The following is a 21069-nucleotide window of genomic DNA, read 5'->3' as shown; positions in this document are numbered from 1 at the left end:
TGCATACCACCATGCCCAGCTAATTTTTTAAAACATTTTGCAGAAAGAGGGTCTCACTATGTTGCCCAGGCTGGCCTAGAAATCCTGGCCTCAAGTGATCCTCCCGCCTCATCTTCCCAAAGTACTGGGATTACAGGCATGAACCACCATGCCCAGCTTAATGACTTAATTTTATCCAAATACTCTTTGCCATGGACCCCGTGAATTCTGTTCATTACAAGAAATCAGCTGAACATGAGAAATGACTGAATGAGTATATCCATTCTACATAAATACCTTACAATATCATTCCTCTTTTGTTGCTCAAGAAACTAGTGTTCGGAGAGAATAAGTAACTCATTCAAGGTCACAACATTTATAAATGGCAAAGCTGGTATTCAAACTCGGGTCCAACCAATTCCAAAGTCTAAGTTATTTCTACTATGCAATGTGGAATGAAGAAATGCCTTTTGGATCCAGCTGTCACCAACTTGCCATTTGACCTTAAACAATAACTTGCAGCTGGGCGCGGTGGCTCACGCCTATAATCCCAGCACTTTGGGAGGCTGAGGCGGGCGGATCACGAGGTCAGGAGATCGAGACCATCCTAGCTAACATGGTGAAACCCCGTCTCTACTAAAAATACAAAAAATTTGCCGGGGCGAGTTGGTGGGCACCTGTCGTCCCAGCTACTTGGGAGGCTGAGGCAGGAGAATGGCGTGAACCCGGGAGGCGAAGCTTGCAGTGAGCCGAAGCTTGCAGTGAGCCGAGATCACGCCACTACCCTCCAGCCTGGGCGAAAGAGCAAGACACCGTCTCAGGAAAAACAAAACCAAACAAAACCAAACAAAACAAAAAAAACCAAAAACTTGCTTCCTCAGCTACAAATTAAGGGCTGGACTAGATGACCTTGGAGATCCCTTCTAGCTCTGATGGTCGATGCTCCAAAGCTTCCCCTTTCCTTTAATGCACACTGATAAATCCTTTAGTGTGGACAAGATTTGAGCAACGACTTTCCCGTTTACATTCTGTCTGGAACATTGCTTGTAGGCTGATAAATTCCCTAGGGAAGAGTTTTCTTTTCATCTGACACTACCTTCCCAAACAAAGAGAATATGTTGCTACTGGTACTACAAAAGAGCAATTTCTAGCAAAATTACATCTGTCACTATGTCTAATAGCGCTCTGCTTAAATGTGCACTTTAGATGAAAGTGTGATCTATCATTTTTAGGATTCTACACGGACACTAACAGATTCAGGGCCATTTCAACATATACTAATAGGGCAAACAGATCTCTTACTGGGGACTTCTCCAGAGTATCAATTTAGTAAATATAAATGATCCTACATTGTTGGCTTTGAACTGAAATACATCAACTGGACCAATCGTGGTCCTGATTCAAACCCAAATCTTAGGGAATGACACGTACAGCACTCCCAGCAACTCTAGTTAAAAGCACGGGGAGAAAAACAAAAGGCATTCTTTTCAATCTTTAAAACATACAATAAGGCTGTCGTACTCTAGATGCAAAGCCAACTTCTGCACAAATTCCAAAAAAATTAGGACAAAAGCTAAATGCCCTTGCTTTCATATTCTCCTTTTGGATTTTTATAGGAAAAAAAGTTTACTTAACCTATCTTCTTAACAGAATCACTATTAAATCTTTTGGACAAGGTATTACTTTTAAAAATTTGTTGGCACTCCCAAACACAACAATTGCATCATACCACCATTCTCAGATGTGGCTGATTAGAAGGCACTGTCAGAGCCAAAGAACTGATGCTAATCCTACTGTATAAAAATTATACTCTGGCACACATGAACCATGTTCTCCCTTTCTGTTTTTTTTTTTTTTTTTTTTTTAGATGGAGTTTCGCTCTTGTTTGCCCAGGCTGGAGTGCAATGGCGTGACCTCAGCTCCCTGCAACCTCTGCCTCCCAGGTTCAAGCGATTCTCCTGCCTCAGCCTCCCCAGTAGCTGGGATTACAGGCATGCGCCACCACGCCCGGCTAATTTTGTATTTTTAGTAGAGACAGGGTTTCTCCGTGTTGGTCAGGCTGGTCTCAAACTCCCGACCTCAGGTAATCTGCCCGCCTCAGCCTCCCAAAGTGCCTTTCTATATTTTAATAGTAGTAGCAGAAAAGGGCAAATGCAAAATTTCAATCTGGCATTAAGTACAGTCAAGAAGCACTGCAAACCAGCCATGGTCAAAGTACACAACCATTATCGAAGACGCTCCAAATTGTAGTAATCAGGTCACTCTCACTTGTGTGCTCATTAATTTTTCAACACCCATTAAGTGAGGGCCTACAGTATGATAGGCACTGCTTTAGGTGCTGAGGATATAACAGTGAAAAAGACAAAATAATGCCCCTGCATTCATGTCAAAGAAGTAAATAAACGAAAAGAAAATATTTTAGGGCTCACGAGCCATATGGTCTCTGTCATAGCTACTCAACTTTGCCATTATAGTCAGAAAGTTGCATAGATAATACATGAATGAATGGGCTCACTATGTTTCAATAAAACTTTATTTACAAAAACAGACAGCTGCTGTTTAGTTTCCCAAACCCCAGTCTAGAGTACACCCTGCAAGATCATCTGATTCTCATTCTATGGGACCTATTTTACAACTTTGCAAACTGTAGGTAACTGGAAGCAATGCAAAATAATTGTCTATAGACATGCAAACGAATTATGTCTGGTGGACAGTTTATACCTTTGGAAAAGGCCCCAAATAGTCCAAAATAGAACATTTTGTGTCTACTTGCACATTCCCAATTCAATATAACTTTATTCCATGTAAATTTGTCCTTTTTTACACTTTTCCTTTTAAAAGTTAAATTAAAATTTTACCTTTTGATTTAACCATGGGCCTGGTTCCCTCATTTAATTTACAGGTTAAATTAAAATGTGAAATTTTTAAATTTTTAAATATTATTTAAAAAAATAATAGAAACAGTGTCTTGGTATGTTGCCCAGGCTAGTCTGAAACTCCTGGGCTCAAGTGATCCTTCTGCCTTAGCCTCCTAAAAGTGGTGGGATTACAGGTGTGAGCCACCGCACTAGGCCTAAATTAAAACGTTAACATGTATTTATTTCATATCTGTATGAGAATCATGATTTCATGTTTTGGGGAAGTCATCTTTTAGCAGTTTTGGAGGTCTCACTAAGATACCTGATGGACCTGACAGAACAGGAAAACTTCCTCATCAGAGTGTAACATACTTGGGCTCCTGAAATCCAAGCACAGTTGTCCTTGGCTCGTGGGGTGAATCCAAAGAAACAGTAGAACTTGGCTGTGTCTGTCTTTCTTTTTTATTTTACTTATTTATTTCATTTTTTTTTGAGACAAGGTCTCACCATGTTGCTCAAGCTGGATTTGAACTGGGCTCAAGTGATTCTCCACTCCTGAGTAGTTGGGATTACAGGTGGGTACCACCACAAAAGGCTCTAATTTTAAATTTCTTATCTAATAATGCTTATCTAATATATAATTGATATATTAATTATATATTAATATATCATAACATTGGTATTAATTATATATTGATATATTATTAATATACAGCCCATAAGTTATTCCCCACTTATGGTGACAGTGGCTGGGGATTTGGTTTAACAGCCCATAAGTTATTCCCCATTTACGGTGGCAGTGGCTGAGGATTTGGTTTAACAGTCTGACCATTTGGTGATCTTTGTAAATAGATTAATGCTTAATAGAGATCTATTCTCTGTTGAGTGAGAAGAAAACAGAAAATCTGATTCTTTAGTCTCTTTCTGCTTTTCTATTATGTAAGACTTTTCAAGTTGTAAGCAAAATAATGAGCGACTGGAAGGTTTTAAGCAGAAGAGTAACACAATCTGATTTATATTTGTTTTGTTTATGTGTATGTGTGTGTGTATGTATATATATATGTGTATATATATATATATTTATTATTATTATTTTAAGCAACAGGGTCTTGCTCTGTCACCCAGGCTGGAGTGCAGTAGCATGGTCATAGCTTACTATAGCCTCAAACTCCTGGGCTCAAGGGATCCTCCTGCCTCAGCATCCCAAGTAGCTGGAACTATAGGCGCGTGCCACCACACCTGGTTAATTTTTAAAACTTTGTGGGATGGGGTCTCACTATGTTGCCCAGGCTGGTTTCAAACTCCTAGGCTCAAGCAATCCTCTTGCCTCAGCCACCCAAAGCACTGGTATTACAGGTGTGACCAACTGCACTGGGTCTGTTTTGTTTATATTTTTAATATTTTAAATCAGTCTGGCTGTTACATGGAAAATAGGTTACAAGAGAGACAAAAGCAGAAGCAGAAAGATCAGTTATTCAGTATTACAGTAATCCAGAGGCCTGATGGAAGGGAAGCACTGAGAAATGGCTGGATGTGGAATAAAATCTGCAAACAGCTGATGGACTGGATGAGGAGGCATGAAGTGGAGAGGAGAGGAAACAAGGATGGCTCCTGTGCTCTAAGCCTAGACAGCTGAGTGAGCAAAAACAGGGCTTCAGCTGAAATGGAGACCCTGGCAGATGGTGTGCAGGTGGGGAGCTGGATCAGAAGTTCTGATGCAGACACATTAAACAGGATGTGCTATTAGACATCCAAGTGGAGAAGCCGAGTAGACTGGTAGATATGTACCTCTGTAGCTCAGAGGGAAGGCTGGAGAGGGAAAATTGGACGTCATTAACACACAGCTGTTATATAAAGCCTAGGCATAAACAAGCTCCCTGGGAGAGAATACAAATAAAGAAGAGACAAGGACTAAGTCCTAGCACTCACTAACATTCAGAGGTCAGGGGAGAGAGGCAAGATCCGAAGTCTAGGACGTTATCAGCAGGAAGAGGAGCCAGTGAAGACTGAAAAGAGATAACTAGATGAAAGAAGGAATCCCAGGAGAATGTGGCCTTCTAGAAGCTGGGCACAGTTTTAAAGAGGCCTGGTCAACTGTGTTTCTAAATACCACTTGGAGATAAAGTAAAATGATCTGCATATGAGATGTATGTTCAAGGAGAAAGGGAGGATGACTGTACACACGTCTGTCCAGGAAAAGCAATACAGGCTGAGTAGCCTGTTTCTAAAATGCTTGAGATCAGAAGGATTTTAAATTTTTGATTTTTTTTTTTTTTTGGCTTTTGGAACATTTGTATAAAAATAATGAGATATCTTGGGATGAGACCCAAGTCTAAACATGAAATTCATTTATGCTTCATATACACTTTATACACACAGACCAAAGGTAATTTTATACCTTTAAACATTTTATATTTTTAATAATTTTTGGCAGGAAACAAACTTTAGGTTAAGTCTCATGTTTGGATTTTCCACTTGTGGAGTCATGTTGGCACTCAAAAGAGTTTTAAATTTTGGAGCGTCTGCATTTCAGATTTTTGGATTATAGAGGCGCAACCTCTACCTTCTCTATTGGCCAACATTCTCTCTGCTGTTCTCTTTTGTTTCCAGAGATTGTGGGACAAATATCGTCATTCACTATTTTGCCCCAGATATGTGCTATGATCATAAGGCAAAGAAAACACCAAGTCTCCAACCCTGAAATTCAAATTTAAGATGAAGGTGGGGGAGATTTTTACAAATCTATATATAATATCTACACAGAAGAAGGGAGCTGATAAAATATCTACATAAAAAAGTGACTGATACAAAGTGCCTGACCCTTGACTTAGGGAAAATGCTTAGGAAGCCACTGAACCCTGCTGCCTTCCTTCACAGAGCTTAGTCACAGATCTGTTTTATCATCACCCCTTCACCTAGATTGTAAGCTCACAAGGGCGGCGAGTGTACAATAGAGAACATATTGGTTTTCTTCACCAACATATTCCTGCAACCTAGCACCGTACTCAATATATCCTTACTGAACAAATACAAGCACTTGTTGGTCTCCTACATTTACTTTTATAATATAGGAAGACAAAATAAAAACATTAATAGACAAAATAGCAAAACACTCATCCATCTAGGAATTTCATGTATTTTTCATTTTTTTTTAAGACAGAGTCTGTGTCACCCAGGCTGGAGTGCACGACCTCGGCTCACTGCAACCTCTGCCTGCCGGACTCAAGTTATTCTCATGCCTCAGCCTCCCAAGTAGCTGGGATTACAGACGCGTGCCAAAGCATGCCCAGCTATTTTTTTCTATTTTAGTAGAGACGGGGTTTCGCCTTGTTGGCCAGGCTAGTCTCGAGCTCCTGGCCTCAATTGATCTACCTGCCTCTGCCTCCCAAAGTGCTGGGATTACAGGCATGAGCCACCATGCCTGGCCCATCTAGGAATTTTTGACACTTATTTTCAAGATACTGTCAAATCTACTGTTAAACTAAAACAACATATACTCTGGATAGCTGATAAAATATGGCATCTTTGGCCAGGCACAGTGGCTTACACCTGTAATCCCAATCCCAACACTCTAGGAGGCCGAGGCAGGAAGACTGCTTGAGCCCAGGAGTTGGAGACCAGCCTGGGCAACATGGTGAAACCCTGTCTCTACAAAAAACCAAAAAAAAAAAAAAAAAACCAAAAAACAAAAAACCAAAAAAAAAAAACAAAATTAGCCGGGCGTGGTGGCATATACCTGTAGTCCCAGATACTCGGGAGGCTGAGGTAGGAAAATCACCTGAGCCCAGAAAGTTGTGAGGCTGCAGTGAGCCATGATCACACCAATGCACTCCACTCTGGGAGACAGAGTGAGACCCTGTATCAAAACAAAAAAAAGTATCTTCTTAATGAAGCTGAGGAGTAAGGCTGTGTTCTTAAGACTTTGGAAAATTATGCCAAAACACACCAGAACAGTAATGTTTCAAATACTGAACTTGAAAAAAGATACCATCTATATAGGAATAAGATCACATAGCGATGATTAAAAAGTATCCATAAGTACCTCTCTAATAGACAACAGTCATTGAAATAGTCATGGAGTTTAGAACTAGACTAACAAATTCAATTCACCACAGACAGAAGTTAAAATTGTTTGCACCTAAATTTGTTTTTGTCACAAAACCCTTAGAGGCCGGGTGTGGTAGCTCACGCCTGTAATCCTAGCACCTTGGGAGGCCCAGACGGGTGGATCGCTTGAGGCCAGGAATTCGAGACCAGCCTGGCCAACACAGCAAAACCCCATCTCTACTAAAAATAAAAAAATTAGCCAGGTGTGGTGGTGTGCACCTGTAATCCCAGCTACTTGAGAGGCTAAGGTAAAAGAATTGCTTGACCCAGGAGATGGAGGTTGATTGTGCTACTGCACTCTAATCTGGGCCACAGAGCAAGACTCTGTCTCAAAAAAAAAAAAAAAAACACTAAAACCAAAAACCCTTACAGAAAAAAACCTGAGAAAAAGACTATAATATCTATTTTTATTTCTTCATTGAGCAAGAAAAAAATCTGCCAGACTGCAAATATTCATATATCTACTAGAAAAATGTCCATGCCATTTCCCTAAAACTGACTTCCCAATGCTATAATGATTTCAAAAGCATCTCCCTGACAACCCCTAAAATTCTGCAGCACCTACTGCCTTGCCATTGTTACAGGTGCAGGAGCACAGATGTCTGCCCTAGCCCAGTGACTGAAGCCCTGAGGAGATACCAGCGTTGAACCCTGTGATGGCGTCAGAAGGCCTCAGCTCTGCGGGGAGTGTGCTACCTACTCAGCTGAGAGGCTTAGAAACACTCACTAAACAACCTTTTATTACATTCCAAAAAATGTGGCTTCTAATTGTTCATTTCCTTTGGTTTGCATGCCTCTGTGAAGTTGTGTTGTAGGTATTTTTGAGGTCTTATGCTTCTTAACACATAGTCTCCTCTATTTGCAAAGACAGAGTTTTGTGGGTTTATGAACTGCTGGATAAGTTCCAGTGCTATTCTGAACAGGCGCAGAAGCCCTGGTGCAAGTTAGAAGGGTTCTTCATGTTTTTAACACTGCCTCATTTGCAGGCTCCAAGAGTACTTTCCAAATTTTAAATTAAATGGTAAATGTTAAAATATTTAATCAGTGTTTTATTTTAAATAGTCAAAATATTTTAATAGAAATAATATAGGAGTTTCTTCTTAAGAAAATGTTTGAAAATAAAATACTTGGCCAGGTGCAGTGGCTCACACCTGTAATCCCAACACTTTGGGAGGCCAACGTGGGAGGATCGCTTGAGGCCAGGAGTTTAAGACCAGCCTCAGCAACACAGCGAGATCCTCGCTCTACAAAAAAACAACATAAAAATTAGCTGGGCTTGGTGGCACATGCCTGTAGTTCTACCTACTCACAAAGCTGAGGCGGGAGGATGCTAGAGCCCCAAAGGATGAAGCTGCAGTGAGTTATGATCACGTCACTGCACTCTAGACAGGGTAACAGAGCGAGACCCTGTCTCATTCAAAAAATAACATAACTTATAACAACATAACAACATAACATAATATAACATAACATAACATAACATAACATAACAGTACCTAACTGCCATTCTTGAAAGCTGGGTGCAGTAATGTATTTATTCTTTACAACATCTTAAATATTGACATTAAAAAAAGAAAAAAACAAAAACAAAGCACATACCCTTATAGGTGAATTCCCTTTTTTTTTTTTTTTTTTTTTTTTTGAGATGGAGTCTCACCCTGTCACCCAGGCCGGAGTGCAATGGCATGATTTCGGCTCACTGCAACCTCTGCTTCCCAGGTTCAAGCAATTCTCCTGCCTCAGCCTCCCAAGTAGCTGGGATTACAGGTGCCCACAACAACCCTCGGCTAATTTTTTGTCTCTTTAGTAGAGACGGGATTTCACCATGTTGGCCAGGTTGGTCTCGAACTCCTGAACTCATGATCCGCCCGCCTTGGCCTCCCAAAGGGCTGGGATTACAGGCGTTTGAGCCACCGTGCCTGGCCTACTTTTTTTTTTTTTTTTTTGAGACAGATTCTTGCTTCGTTGCCCAGGCTGGAGTGCACTGGTGCGGTCTCGGCTCACTGCATCCTCTGCCTCCCAGGTTCAAGCGATTCTCCTGCCTCAGCCTCCTGAGCAGTTGGGACTATAGGCACGCACCACCACGCCTGGTTAATTTTTGTACTTTTAGTAGAGACGGGGTTTCACTATGTTGGCTAGGCTGGTCTCAAACTCCTGCCCTTAAGTGATCTGCCCATCTCAGCCTTCCAAAGTGCTAGGATTACAGGCGTGAGCCACCATGCCCGGCCAACTGAATTACTTTTATTCTTCTAAATCAAACAGCTTGGGCCGGGTGCGGTGGCTCACGCCTGTAATCCCAGCACTTTGGGAGGCCGAGGTGGGCAGATCACAAGGTCAGGAGATCAAGACCATCCTGGCTAACACAGTGAAATCCCGTCTCTACTAAAAATACAAAAAATTAGCTGGGCGGGGCAGCGTGCGCCTGTAGTCCCAGCTGCTGGGGAGGCTGAGACAGGAGAATGGTGTGAAGCCGGGAGGCGGAGCTTGCAGTGAGCCAAGATCCTGCCATTGCACTCCAGCCTGGGCGACAGAGCGAGACTCCATCTAAATCAAACAGCTTCCCAAACAAATAGTTTTCCTCCTACATTCTTCCTCAAGTTTACACATCCACATTACCAAGCAGCAAGCAATCCCTCGCACCCCAACCACCACCACCAAGCAATGAGTGGCTGCAGGAGTGCCCTGATATGCTAGGGGCTCGGAACTCAGGAGCATTTCCAACAGAAACACCATTAAGCACAAAGGCTGGGTTTTGGGTTGGGTGCCATAGGGGACTTGGATTCCCTCTGGAGTCTACATAGTTGCCAAGGATGTTAATTATAAAGAACTAACCTAAGATTAAATTATGTTTCAGAGGAAAAACCAAGCTTGAAAAATTATTCTTGGCATTAGTCTCTGAAGCTGCAGTTGAATTAGACCCTGGAGAAAACAAACAAACAAAACAATAGAACCTGGTCTCTGAGAGAATTAAAAAAAAAAAAAAAAAAAGGAAAGAACTGAGAAAATGGGACGGGGCTGGAGACAACCCATTTGGTCTCAAAGGACAAGCTGGCTACAGAGATATCTAAGTGCCAGAAGATGGTGTATCAGGAACTGCATTAGTTTATAAAGATTTCAATTACTCAAGAAAGATGGTATCAGATAGAAAGGCAAAAATTAACAAGCTAAAAGAACACTAAGTTGCCTTCATCTTCAGCAGGCCCCAAAGAGGGAGGGAAAAAGTTTTCAAACCTGATTTATAAGATGTTAATACAAATCACAGTCCAGGCCTCCTAAACTTGGCATGGATCATACATTAAACACACATTTCTCTAGTTCTATAGGCCTCAAATGAACCTTCTTGCCAAATGTCAGCTTGGTAAGTTTGATAAAATCGTATGAAAAATGGCAGGCTTTCAGACCCCTGGGCTCTCTCTTTGCTTTGAAGGAGTATTACAAAGGGCAGTTTCCAAGTAAAGACAAGTGGTGCTATAAAATATCACTCAGTACTGTAGGAGGGAGCAGGGCAGAAAGGTAGGTCAGAAAGGAACACTGAAGTCCAAGTTTCAGCATAATGCTTCGCTTAGCAAAACCAACTTCTGCTCACACTGTTCCCATATGCAGCTCACCTAGGAGAGGGCTCTCTGGATGTTTTTTTCACAGCTTTCTGTTAAATCTCAGGTAGAAAGTTGAAACTAAAAAGGTCTTATAAGATAAGCTAACATTTGTCAAGATGGCAATTTCTCATCACCTGGCTATCATCCAGCCCCTCACACTCATGCTAATTAAAGTCACCATTACTTGGAACAAAAACGCCCACCCTAAGAAACTGATCCAGACAATCAGAAGTAAACAATGGGTCTCTTACAGTTCTAAGATAATAGACATGTCATAAACCAGCCAATGACATACAATAGAGGTAACTAAAAATGTTTTAGGTAATTTCAGTACCTTAGAATTAATATTTCCAAGGTTAACTGAAGAAACCAGGAACCAATTTGTATATAAAATACAACTTCGGGGCTCATGCCTGTAATCCCAGCACTTTGGGAGGCTGAGGCGGTGGATCACTTGAGGCTAGGAGTTCAAGACCAGTCTGGCCAATATGGTGAAACCCCATTTCTACTAAAAACACAAAAATTAGGGCCAGGCGCGGTGGCTCATGCCTGTAATCCCAGCACTTCAGGAGGCCGAGGCAGGTGGATCACATCATGAGGTCAGGAGTTTGAGATTAGCCTGACCAACATAGTGAAACCCCATCTCTACTAAAAATACAAAAAAAAAAAAAAGAAAAAGAAAAAAATTAGCTGGGTGTGGTGGCACATGCCTGTAATCCCAGCTCCTCAGGAGGCTGAGGCAGAAGAATTGCTTGAATCTGGGAGGCGGAGGCTGCAGTGAGCCGAGATTGCCACCGCACTCCAGCCTGGGCAACAAAAACCCCGTCTCAAAAAAAAAAAATTAAAGCTTAAAAAAAAAATACAACCTCACACACATAACATCACAAATATAACTGAAAAACAATACATCCAAATATTAATGGTAGTTATAGTATTATCAAGAGGGAATAGCTGGTTTTTATTTTCATACACTTTGTAACCCACTTAGAATAAACAGGAATATGCATACATTGTTTGCATAAACAAAAAAGCTGTTTTGCTTTCTTTAAAAGATCATTTTATAAAATGCAGAAAATACCAAAGGGAAAATCATGTTTAATATTCTCCTGCCTCTTCCTGGACTCAGAATGACATAGTGATCTGCACATTTGCCCAAGCAAAAACCGGGATGTCATCCTTGGTCCTTTCCTATTCCTTACTTCCCACACTCATCAATTTCAAGTCTCTTACAACCATAACAACCCTTTCACTTCTATCCCCATGGCCACCATCCTCACACAGGCTTGTAAGGTGGCCTCACTGCAACCGTCTTCAGGACTGCCCCTCCCCACCTCTCCACAACACAGCTCTCCAGCCCACATCTCCTCCTCTACTAGGCAGACCTCCCGAAGCAGCACTCCACACTGAGAGTGCTTTTCACCTGCCCACTAGTTGATTCTATCTACTTTTGACATGCGGAAGGGATCTAAGATCCAAGGCATGGACAGGCACTTGCTGTCTATGTTGCTGTAGTGATCAAAATACAATAAGCACTTCTAAGAGGAAGATGAAAGAGACCTTTCTCGTGATGAAAAGGTTAGGGGCAAGCTGATTTATTCTGCCTCTCCTGACAATGTTCCCCAAAGGGGCAGAAACTGGAAGAAAACTATGTAACGCTGGTCTGAGGGCAGCATTCTTGTGATCTATAGAGCTCTCTCAATCAATGAACAGGTCTGAGACATGCCACCGGGCAATTCAAGGATGAATTGTCTGCAAGTACTACCTACCAGATTAGACTTCTCTCACATTATCCCAGAACCCCAAAGAGCCACAACTACTGGAAAGGGAGCCTGGCACAGGTAATGCAGGTGCCATCATCTCTCCTGTGGGCTGCCACAGCCTGTGCTTGTTGCGTCCATATTAGAGCCTGTTTAATGCATTCCCCTGTGGCAGCAAAAGTAATCTTTTCAGAACACAGGTCTGATCCTATCCCCCCGCTTACAACTCTGTCAGGACTCCCTGCCCTACATCCCCACAGCCAGCTCACAAGACCCCTCCTAACCTGGCTTTCTACCTGCCCCCACAGGCTCCAATGCTCAGCCATGGGAGGTACTTGCTCCCGCAGCTCTGCACCCACTCTACTGTCAAGATCCGATCTACTGTCCAACCTGGGAAAGTCGACTGAAAAAGAAAAAAAAAAACCCTTCTCCCCTTGGGCACCTCACTCCACTCCACCCCTTCACCCAGTCTACGCAGCTATCCTTCGGTCCCTCCTTCAAAGTCTCTCCCTCTGGGAAGTTTTCCCTGAGCGCCAACCATACTTCTCATCAGCTCCCGGGCCCTCAGTGGGTACAGGGTCTCTCCTATGTGCTCCCACCACAGTACCCTGGTAGCACTCCTCACACTGAATGGCAACTGCCTACTTTCTTGTTGGATTCCCAACAGTAACTCCTCAAAGGGAAGGGCAGTACCCTGGACGCTGTAATACTGCCAGCATACAGCATCGTTCCTGACACACAGTTGATGTAGTCCATAATATTTATTAACAAGTGAATACAAGGAAAGACGGATAAGTTGATAGGAATATGAATGCAGTATCTGCAAGAGTCCAGGGGAAAAGGAACAAATGGTAACTTAGGAAAACCAAAATGCTTCCTGTTTGAACGGCCTTCATTTCACTACCAACCAAACGAAATATCTCTAAGTGCTTTCAACAACATGTCAGTATCCCGAAACCAGAGTCAACAGCAAGCAGCATGCTTTTTTTGTGTGTGAAAATACATAACTGAGCAATTTTAAAAGGACTATCATAGACAGGAAGAATTTTCGTACTTGGAAGATGATAGTGGTTATAGAGAGTTCACCTCCCTCAGATTCTGATCTTCAGTACCCCTCACTCCACTCTCTTCTCAAATCTCAGGTAAGGGAGATGTCTGCTGAGTATAAAGTAATCTAATGCCAACTTTATACTATGTGTTTTTCTGCTTATGAAATTGTATTTCCTTGTTTCGTTTCTACTATAAACTTAAAGGGAAGGGTGGGGAGCTTCTGGCTACTTAAGAGAAGAATTATTTAAGGACGGGAAAAAAAGGTTTTTTTTGCAAACCACATGTCATCCCTGATCAGAATGATCTATGATAATTTATATACGTAACTTATTTTTAAAAGAAACAAACTATAGTGAGATGACTTGGAGAGTAATAGACTTTTTAGAATTAGACCTCCAGATCACTAACAGCTGAAAGTTTAAGATTCTGAAATACTTGGAAACAAAAAATAAATGTAAATCAGAAGAATAAATACTAATTTATAATGTCTATTCTAACATGATATTAAACAGTTCCCATAAAAGAATGTTTGAGCATGAATTGACTGGCTCCAGAAAGCAAATCCAACCCACAAGTGAGTCCACTGTGTCTAATGTACACAGCCACATTTAGACCCAGGTTCCTCAATACATCCAATTTAAAAAGTATCTTTGGCCGGGAGTGGTGGCTCACACCTGTAATCCCAGCACTTTGGGAGGCCCAGGCAGGAGGATCACTTGAGGTCAGGAGTTCAAGACCACCCCAGCCAACACGGCAAAACCCCGTCTCTACTAAAAATACAAAAATTAGCCGGGTGTGGTAGTGCACACCTGTAATCCCAGCTACAGGAGGCTGAGGTAGGAGAATCACTTGAACCCAGGAGGCAGAGGTTGCAGTGGGCTGAGGCTGCGCCACTGCACCCCAGCATCGGTGATCGCCAGACTCCGTCTCAAAAAATTAAATAAATAATAAAAAGCATCTTTGCTTGTCCTATTTTTACTGAAACTCCTGTTCGTATTACTTACTGGAATGTAATAGATGCCCATCTTGGGGGTTTCATTGGCCGTCAGAAGCATGCCTAAAAATAAACACAATGAAAAAGGTCAACACATACGAAAAAGAAAGTACCCTTTTCTATTTGGTTTCCATTCTGAAATGCCTGAGGAACTTCTGTTAGTCAGTGAACCAAAGTATAGTATTTCCCACAAAATGTCACAGCAAATTCCTAACTTTTGCAAAACAAATTCAAATTTTCCAGAACAAATTTGCTTTGCAAATTCCTAACTTTTACAAAACTGACTGCAAAACAGAATGTCTACATTTTGTTATAGTCTACACCAGAAAGTCCTAGAGGGACTCTAACAGCCCTGACTACAGCACAGTCACTCCTTCACAGGGAATTATAACAGACTGAACCAACAGGGTGGTTAATAATTGAGTCTCCTTGGGATTAGCATATAAGAAAGCAAAACTGAAGAAAGAGATAACTTTCCAGCATTCAATAAAGGATTCTCTATAACCCCAGGAGCAACCTATAAATACATTATTATTTGGCACTAAACTACTTAGTATCAAAGTATTCAAATGTCTCAGTTTTGTTCCCTTTTCTCTGCCATTTTTGCAACATACTCCTTCCCCAAGTGTTTTGAAGCAGCTCCAACATGGCAATATGCAAACATCAAAACTCCTCAGATCCCCTGCTCCGGACCGCTGCACTTTAAATAAAACTGAAACCAGCAAGCCTTTGACTAGTCCTTCATAATCATCTAGGCACTTTCACATATATTATCTTAGTGAACATACAACAACCCTCTAAAAGAAGATATATCATCAGCCCTATTTTATTGATCAGAAAATAAAGCTCAGAGGGACTGATGCCCCAGTCGTGAGAGAATGTTAAAGCTAAAGTCAAACTCAAGAGCGCCTGTTTTTAAATAAAGACTTCTACAGATCAGCCAAATAATAATTCATTTTAAAAATCTATTTGTAAGATACAAGAGGAATCCACAGAGGGAAGACATTTAGATTATCAGATCACATAATGATAAATGAATATACCAAATGTTAAGGGCAATGATTAGATTCTGTTTTTAAAAATATTTTTTGCTGCCTTTCCTTTTATTAACACAAAAGTTTGTAAAAGTGATGATATTTGACTCTATTACAGAAATGAGATGCTGAGTGAATAGAGTCAATTACCACTCAAGCAGGAACTCAATACTATCTTTTTTTTTTTTTTGAGACAGAGTCTTACTCTGTTGCCCAGGCTGGAGTGCAGTGGCGCAGTCTCGGCTCGCTGCAAGCTCCACCTCCTGGGTTCACGTCATTCTCCTGCCTCAGCCTCCCGAGTAGCTGGGACTACAGGCGCCCACCACCACGCCCGGCTAATTTTTTGTATTTTTAGTAGAGAGGGGGTTTCACCGTGTTAGCCAGGACAGTCTTGATCTCCTGACCTCATGATCCGCCCGCCTCGGCCTCCCAACGTGCTGGGATTCCAGGGGTGAGCCACCGCACCCGGCCTCAATACTATCTTTCCAAAACCACATCTTGCCTATAACTCAGAAGTGTGAGCTAGCCCTGACCTGGGACCAACAGGTCACCAAAAATATATGCACACAAAACACACAGACACACACACACACACACACACACACACAGACACCCTGTAAAAACATCTAAAAGCACCTAATGAAGTCTAAAAAAGCAAGAATAATGTCTAAATTAAACTAAAACAAAATCGGAGCTGTTTTTCATAGCTTGTAACTCCTGTAGAATCTTTCATCTTAGCACTTTTTCTGTCCTTCCAAACAATATTCACTGAGGTCATGATGGACAGAAACAGCCTCTACTGATTGTGCTTCCTAGGTCTCCACTAACAGCACTGCTGAAAGATCTCCAGGAGCCTTTGGACATAATTCAAGAAATTCTGGAGACAGAAGCCACATCTTTACAACCAAAAGGAAGGTTCCTAATGAAGACTTCTCCTAAGCCTTCTCCACTGGCTCAACTCTGAACACTCAACAATGAACATTCCACAATGAAATACAACGACACCTACCAAACAAACCATGGAAAGGGCTCTAATGTAATCACACAAAAAAATTCAGACTGGACACAGCTAGACAGTTTTCTAAAAATGGAGGAGGATCTCACATAACCATATATGGCTAATGATACAAGCAGGTCTACTACCAAACTCAAGTGAGGAGGGTCAGGGCTGAAAGCAATTATGAATGAGAAAAAGAACATCATGGAGCCCAAAGAATATGAGCAGCTTCTAACAGGCAGAAACAGAAAAATAAACTCGTGAAAGAAAGCCTTAGTTCAGCAGAAATTAAGATGATCAAGGCAGGAGAAGAGAAGAGCATGAGCCCCGCGCCAGGCAAGTCACATTCTCAGCAAGTTACCTCCCTTCTCAGGGCCACCACATAGCTAGTACGTAGAGCCGCTGACAGTCTGCCAATTCCAAGGCTCCATAACATGGGACTCTGACACTTCATCAACCAAGATAAAATTAAAAGACCTCTTGCATGATCAAGTAAGAAACCATTAAAAAAAAGTCAGTATGAATACCACATGGCAACGTGAAAGACGTGTTTAATATACTGTCAAACTGAAAAGCAAAAGATAACTGTAAGTACAGCGTGAGGACAACTTAAAACATATGAACACAGGATTAATATGGTTTCACCCATCAAGACAGTAATAGTACGTAATAGCACGTGTAAAGAGATTGTGGCATTGAGGACTTTTTTCCTTTAAATTTATTTTAATGCAGTTTATCCACAATAAAACTATACATTTTTAAAGGAAGGAAAAGATATCAGCACCTAGAGTCAAAAGAACACATTTCTAATATGAACCAGTATGCTATAGTGTATAGTATGCAGTGCACTGTATACTGTAATAATACAATAAAAGAGAATTTGACAAAAGAGTACCCCGCCCAGAAACATGAATGAATCAGTACTCATCTGCATGTGCTCTGGGGACTAAAGGACTCACTGAAGCTCACAACACAAACACAGTGCTCTACAGCTGCTCAAAGTGTGTCCCCAGGGACAGACTGCAAACTGTTATCAGGCCAGGAAATCAGTGCAGAAACTGAAAAGAAGCATTTAGAAACGTGCAATTCAACACTGCAGTGACACCCAAATGTGTGATCATTTTCCTAGTAATTCATTTGTATTGTATTTTACAGACGTATCAATGTGCAGTGGATTAGAAACTTTGAAACAAAAAAACCCAAAATCCTGATCCTTCACCACACATGTTGGGAAGCGCTGCGCAAAAACATGGCATCAGTCACCGCATTGAACAGCTCAGAGGAGACAGGCTGTGCACATAGAACTGCCAAAGAGGACTGGCAGGGGCGCTCCTGCCCTATATAGAACCTCAGATGAAAGTATGGGGCATTTGAGTTTACTACACAAGGCACCAAAGATATTCATAGATGGCTCCAACAGTTTTCCATGTATTTAGAGGGCCCTGACGGAAGAAAAGGCTATTTCACATTTATCAGTACAGGCCTGTAAGGCAGGTGAGAATCCTGAGGTTAGGTAATTTCTACCACTATTAAGCCTGAATTGGGTCTTTCTTGAGCCCAGTGCCCATGTTCTTTTCTCTCCACCAATGGTTGGTTCTGAAACTACCGATGCTGATTCCACAGGTCTGGAGTGGGACTCAAGACACACGTAAGCTTTACAAGCTCCCCATGTCGTGAATCTGATGCACACCCAAGTCATAGAGCCGTGCTGTCTCTTCAAGTGCCCCGACCAGCATGGAGCAGCTGCTCACTGTACAGGTGGCCGATGAGCCATAGGAGCAGGGCCCTGAACAAGGCAGGAAGGCAGAACCATTTCCCAATATACTGAGCAGCCTTGGTATAAGAAAAATATTACAAAACCATAATCATGATTATGCTTCAATTACTCCAAAATGAGTAAGTGAAAAGAAAAAAGAAAGACAGTTTCAGCTTTTCTAAACTATGATTAAGCCCACAATGATTAAGCACCAGACACAAAGAGTAGAGCGGGAGGAAAAGGTGTGGGAAAGCAAGGAAAAGCGGAGCGCATGCACCCGCCACACTCAGATCCAAGCCACAAAGAAGGGGCGCCTACGGGTCTTGTTCTGCCTGCTCTCTCATGAAATAAATTATTTGGCTAGCTTTTCTACTCTTGATTAACCTCTTACGAGTTATTAGATAGTAACAGTCATTCCTTTGTCCAAAACATCATGCTTAAAATTGCTGGTTTGCAAGAAACTGTACTTTGTAATGACGACATCACTTAACAATGGGATCAACCTTACCCCTCTCCGATACTGCGAAGATCTGGAGACCCCAGCAGCCTGCACATTACTCTTGCCCCAAATTTAATCTAAACTTAATTAAGTCTTTAGACTTCACTTCTATTTTAGAAAAAATACAGGGTAGAGGATCAAGTTAAACAACATCATGAGAAAAAAAAATTACATAAATCGAGGATGAGGGATATTCTGAGACCACTGGCCTGATCTTTGAAAAGTCAACGTCATGGAGAAGAGAAGAAAAAGATGTGGGGGACTATTCTGGATTGAAAGAAACTAAAGATATACAACAGCTAAATGTAACACACAACCTCAATTATATCCTAGTTCAAAAAAACACAAAAAACAAAAAAAAAACCCACACCTAACTAAAAAAGTGCGTATGGGGAACAATCAGGAAAACCTGAAAATGGATTGGATGTAAGAAAACATTAGAAAAGGGCTGCCATTTTTATTAGGCACAATAAGGGACCTAATAATTTCAATGATATTGAGGAGATCAATGCCACCCTCGGTGCAGGTGAGTGCCACCATGTCTGCAGCTGGCTTTCGAGTGATTCCACAAAGAAACCAGAACAATCACAGAAGCACAGAGATAAATAAATCAATTATGGTGAAGATAACAATAACAAACATTGAGGAGAGAATATAAAGATGTTCATTCTACCAGTTTTTCAACTTTTCTGTATGTTTGAATTTTTTTTTTTTTTTTTTTTTTGAGACAAAGTCTTGCTCTGTCGCTCAGGCTGGAGAGCAGTGGCATGATCTCAGCTCACTGCAACCTCCGCCTCCTGGTTTCAAGCAATTCTCCTGCCTCAGCCTCCTGAGTAGCTGCGATTACAAGCACCTGCCACCACGCTCAGCTAAGTTTGTATTTTTGGTAGAGACGGGGTTTCACCATGTTGGCCAGGCTAGTCTCGAACTCCTGACCTCAAGTGATCTGCACGCCTCGGCCTACCAAAGTACTAGGACTACAGGCATGAGCCAGTGCGCCTGGCCTGAAATTCTTCATAATTAAATACTGTGGATAAAATGACCATTTTTGTTTATATTAGTAATATGGACCAGGGGTCAGCAAACTGTCTCCGTAAAGGGCCAGGCAGTAAACACTTTAGGCTTTGCAGCCCACCTGGTCACCGTTAAAACTACTCACCTCTGCCACAGTGCTGCAAAAGCCACATGGACAATGCATAAACAAACAAGGGTGGCTGTGTTCACATAAAACTTTATGCTGAAAGACACTGAAATCTGAATTTCAGTCACAAAAATTTGAATTTCCATGTCATAAAATATTACTCTTCTTAGATTTTTTTTTTTCCAACCATTTAAAAATGTAAAACCCATTCTGAACTCAAAGGCTGCAAATTACCAAGTGGTAGACTGGATTTGGCCTATAGGTCTGTTTGCCAAATAGACTTTTTAAAATGCTACTCATTAAGAATGTTTTCTGACCAAACTGTCAAACATTTCTTCATAAATATTACTTTAGTAAGTAACTATTAAAATCACTGTGCTATAAATGCTTCTACAATTAAAATGTTATCAACATAATTTTTTTTTTTTAGGTCTTGCTTTGTCACCCAGGCAGGAGTACAGTTAGTTTCAAGATCACAGCTCACTATAAACTCAAACTCCTGGGCTCAAGCGATCCTCCTGCTTCAGCCCTCAGAGTATCTGGGACTACAGGCATGTGCCACTGCTTCCTGCTAATTTTTTTTATTTTTAGTAGAGACAGGGTCTTGCTGTGTTGACAAGGCTGGTCTTGAACTCCTGGCCTCAAGTGATCCTCCTGCCTCAGGATTATAGGCATGATGGGATTATAGGCGTGAGCCACTGTGCTAGGCCACAATAATCTTCATTAAATAAGTGTTCTAGGTGTTTTTCCCAGAGAGAAACACTTTTAAATTTCATTTAAAAGCACGCTTATTTTTACAATTTTTATGCCATTTTAAATGACAAATCATTTAAATTTTTATCGTGGGGCCAGGGGAGAGCCGGCGTGATGGTGCGCATCTGTAGCCTCAGCTACTCAGGAGGCCTAGGCAGGATTGCTCGAGCCCAGGGGTTCAAGGCTGCAGTCAGCTATAATTGTGCCACTACACTCCAGCTTAGGTGACAAAGTGAAACCCTGTCTCTGAAAAAATAAATAAATACAGACCAGGCGAAAAAATAAAATCAGTATTCCAGAGATGCGTGGTTGAATTATCAGCACCCTCTTAATCCATTTTAAGTCTCTTCCTCAGCAGTCACCTGGGTAACAACACGCACTGCTAACATCAGCCTCCCTTCTCTCCTTGTCCTTGTGATTCCAACCACTGTCATCAGTGGTGGAATTTCAAGAATGGGTTCCTCAATAGTCTGAGCCTGAGTATTTCTCAGAAAGAGTCTTCTTTGCCAAGTACTCACACACTTTGTGGGTTAATAGATCTTTACAGC

The 21069-nt window shown here is 41.6% G+C and overlaps 1 protein-coding gene across 2 annotated transcripts in view; it reads right to left on the bottom strand.

Annotated features, from left to right (window-relative positions):
* NOL10 (nucleolar protein 10) overlaps positions 1–21069 on the bottom strand; it is a 117591-nt gene that overhangs the window by 57000 nt on the left and 39522 nt on the right. For both annotated transcript variants that reach the window (XM_063648970.1, XM_054476307.2), the window contains one exon: positions 14352–14404. In XM_063648970.1, coding sequence (XP_063505040.1) covers positions 14352–14404 — 53 coding nt within the window. The remainder of the gene's footprint in view (positions 1–14351; positions 14405–21069) is intronic.

This window comes from Pongo pygmaeus, chromosome 12 (assembly GCF_028885625.2).
Source record: "Pongo pygmaeus isolate AG05252 chromosome 12, NHGRI_mPonPyg2-v2.0_pri, whole genome shotgun sequence".
Taxonomy (NCBI): domain Eukaryota; kingdom Metazoa; phylum Chordata; class Mammalia; order Primates; family Hominidae; genus Pongo; species Pongo pygmaeus.
The sequence above is the reverse complement of the archived record's forward strand: the minus strand, read 5'-3'. Positions and strand labels throughout refer to the sequence as shown.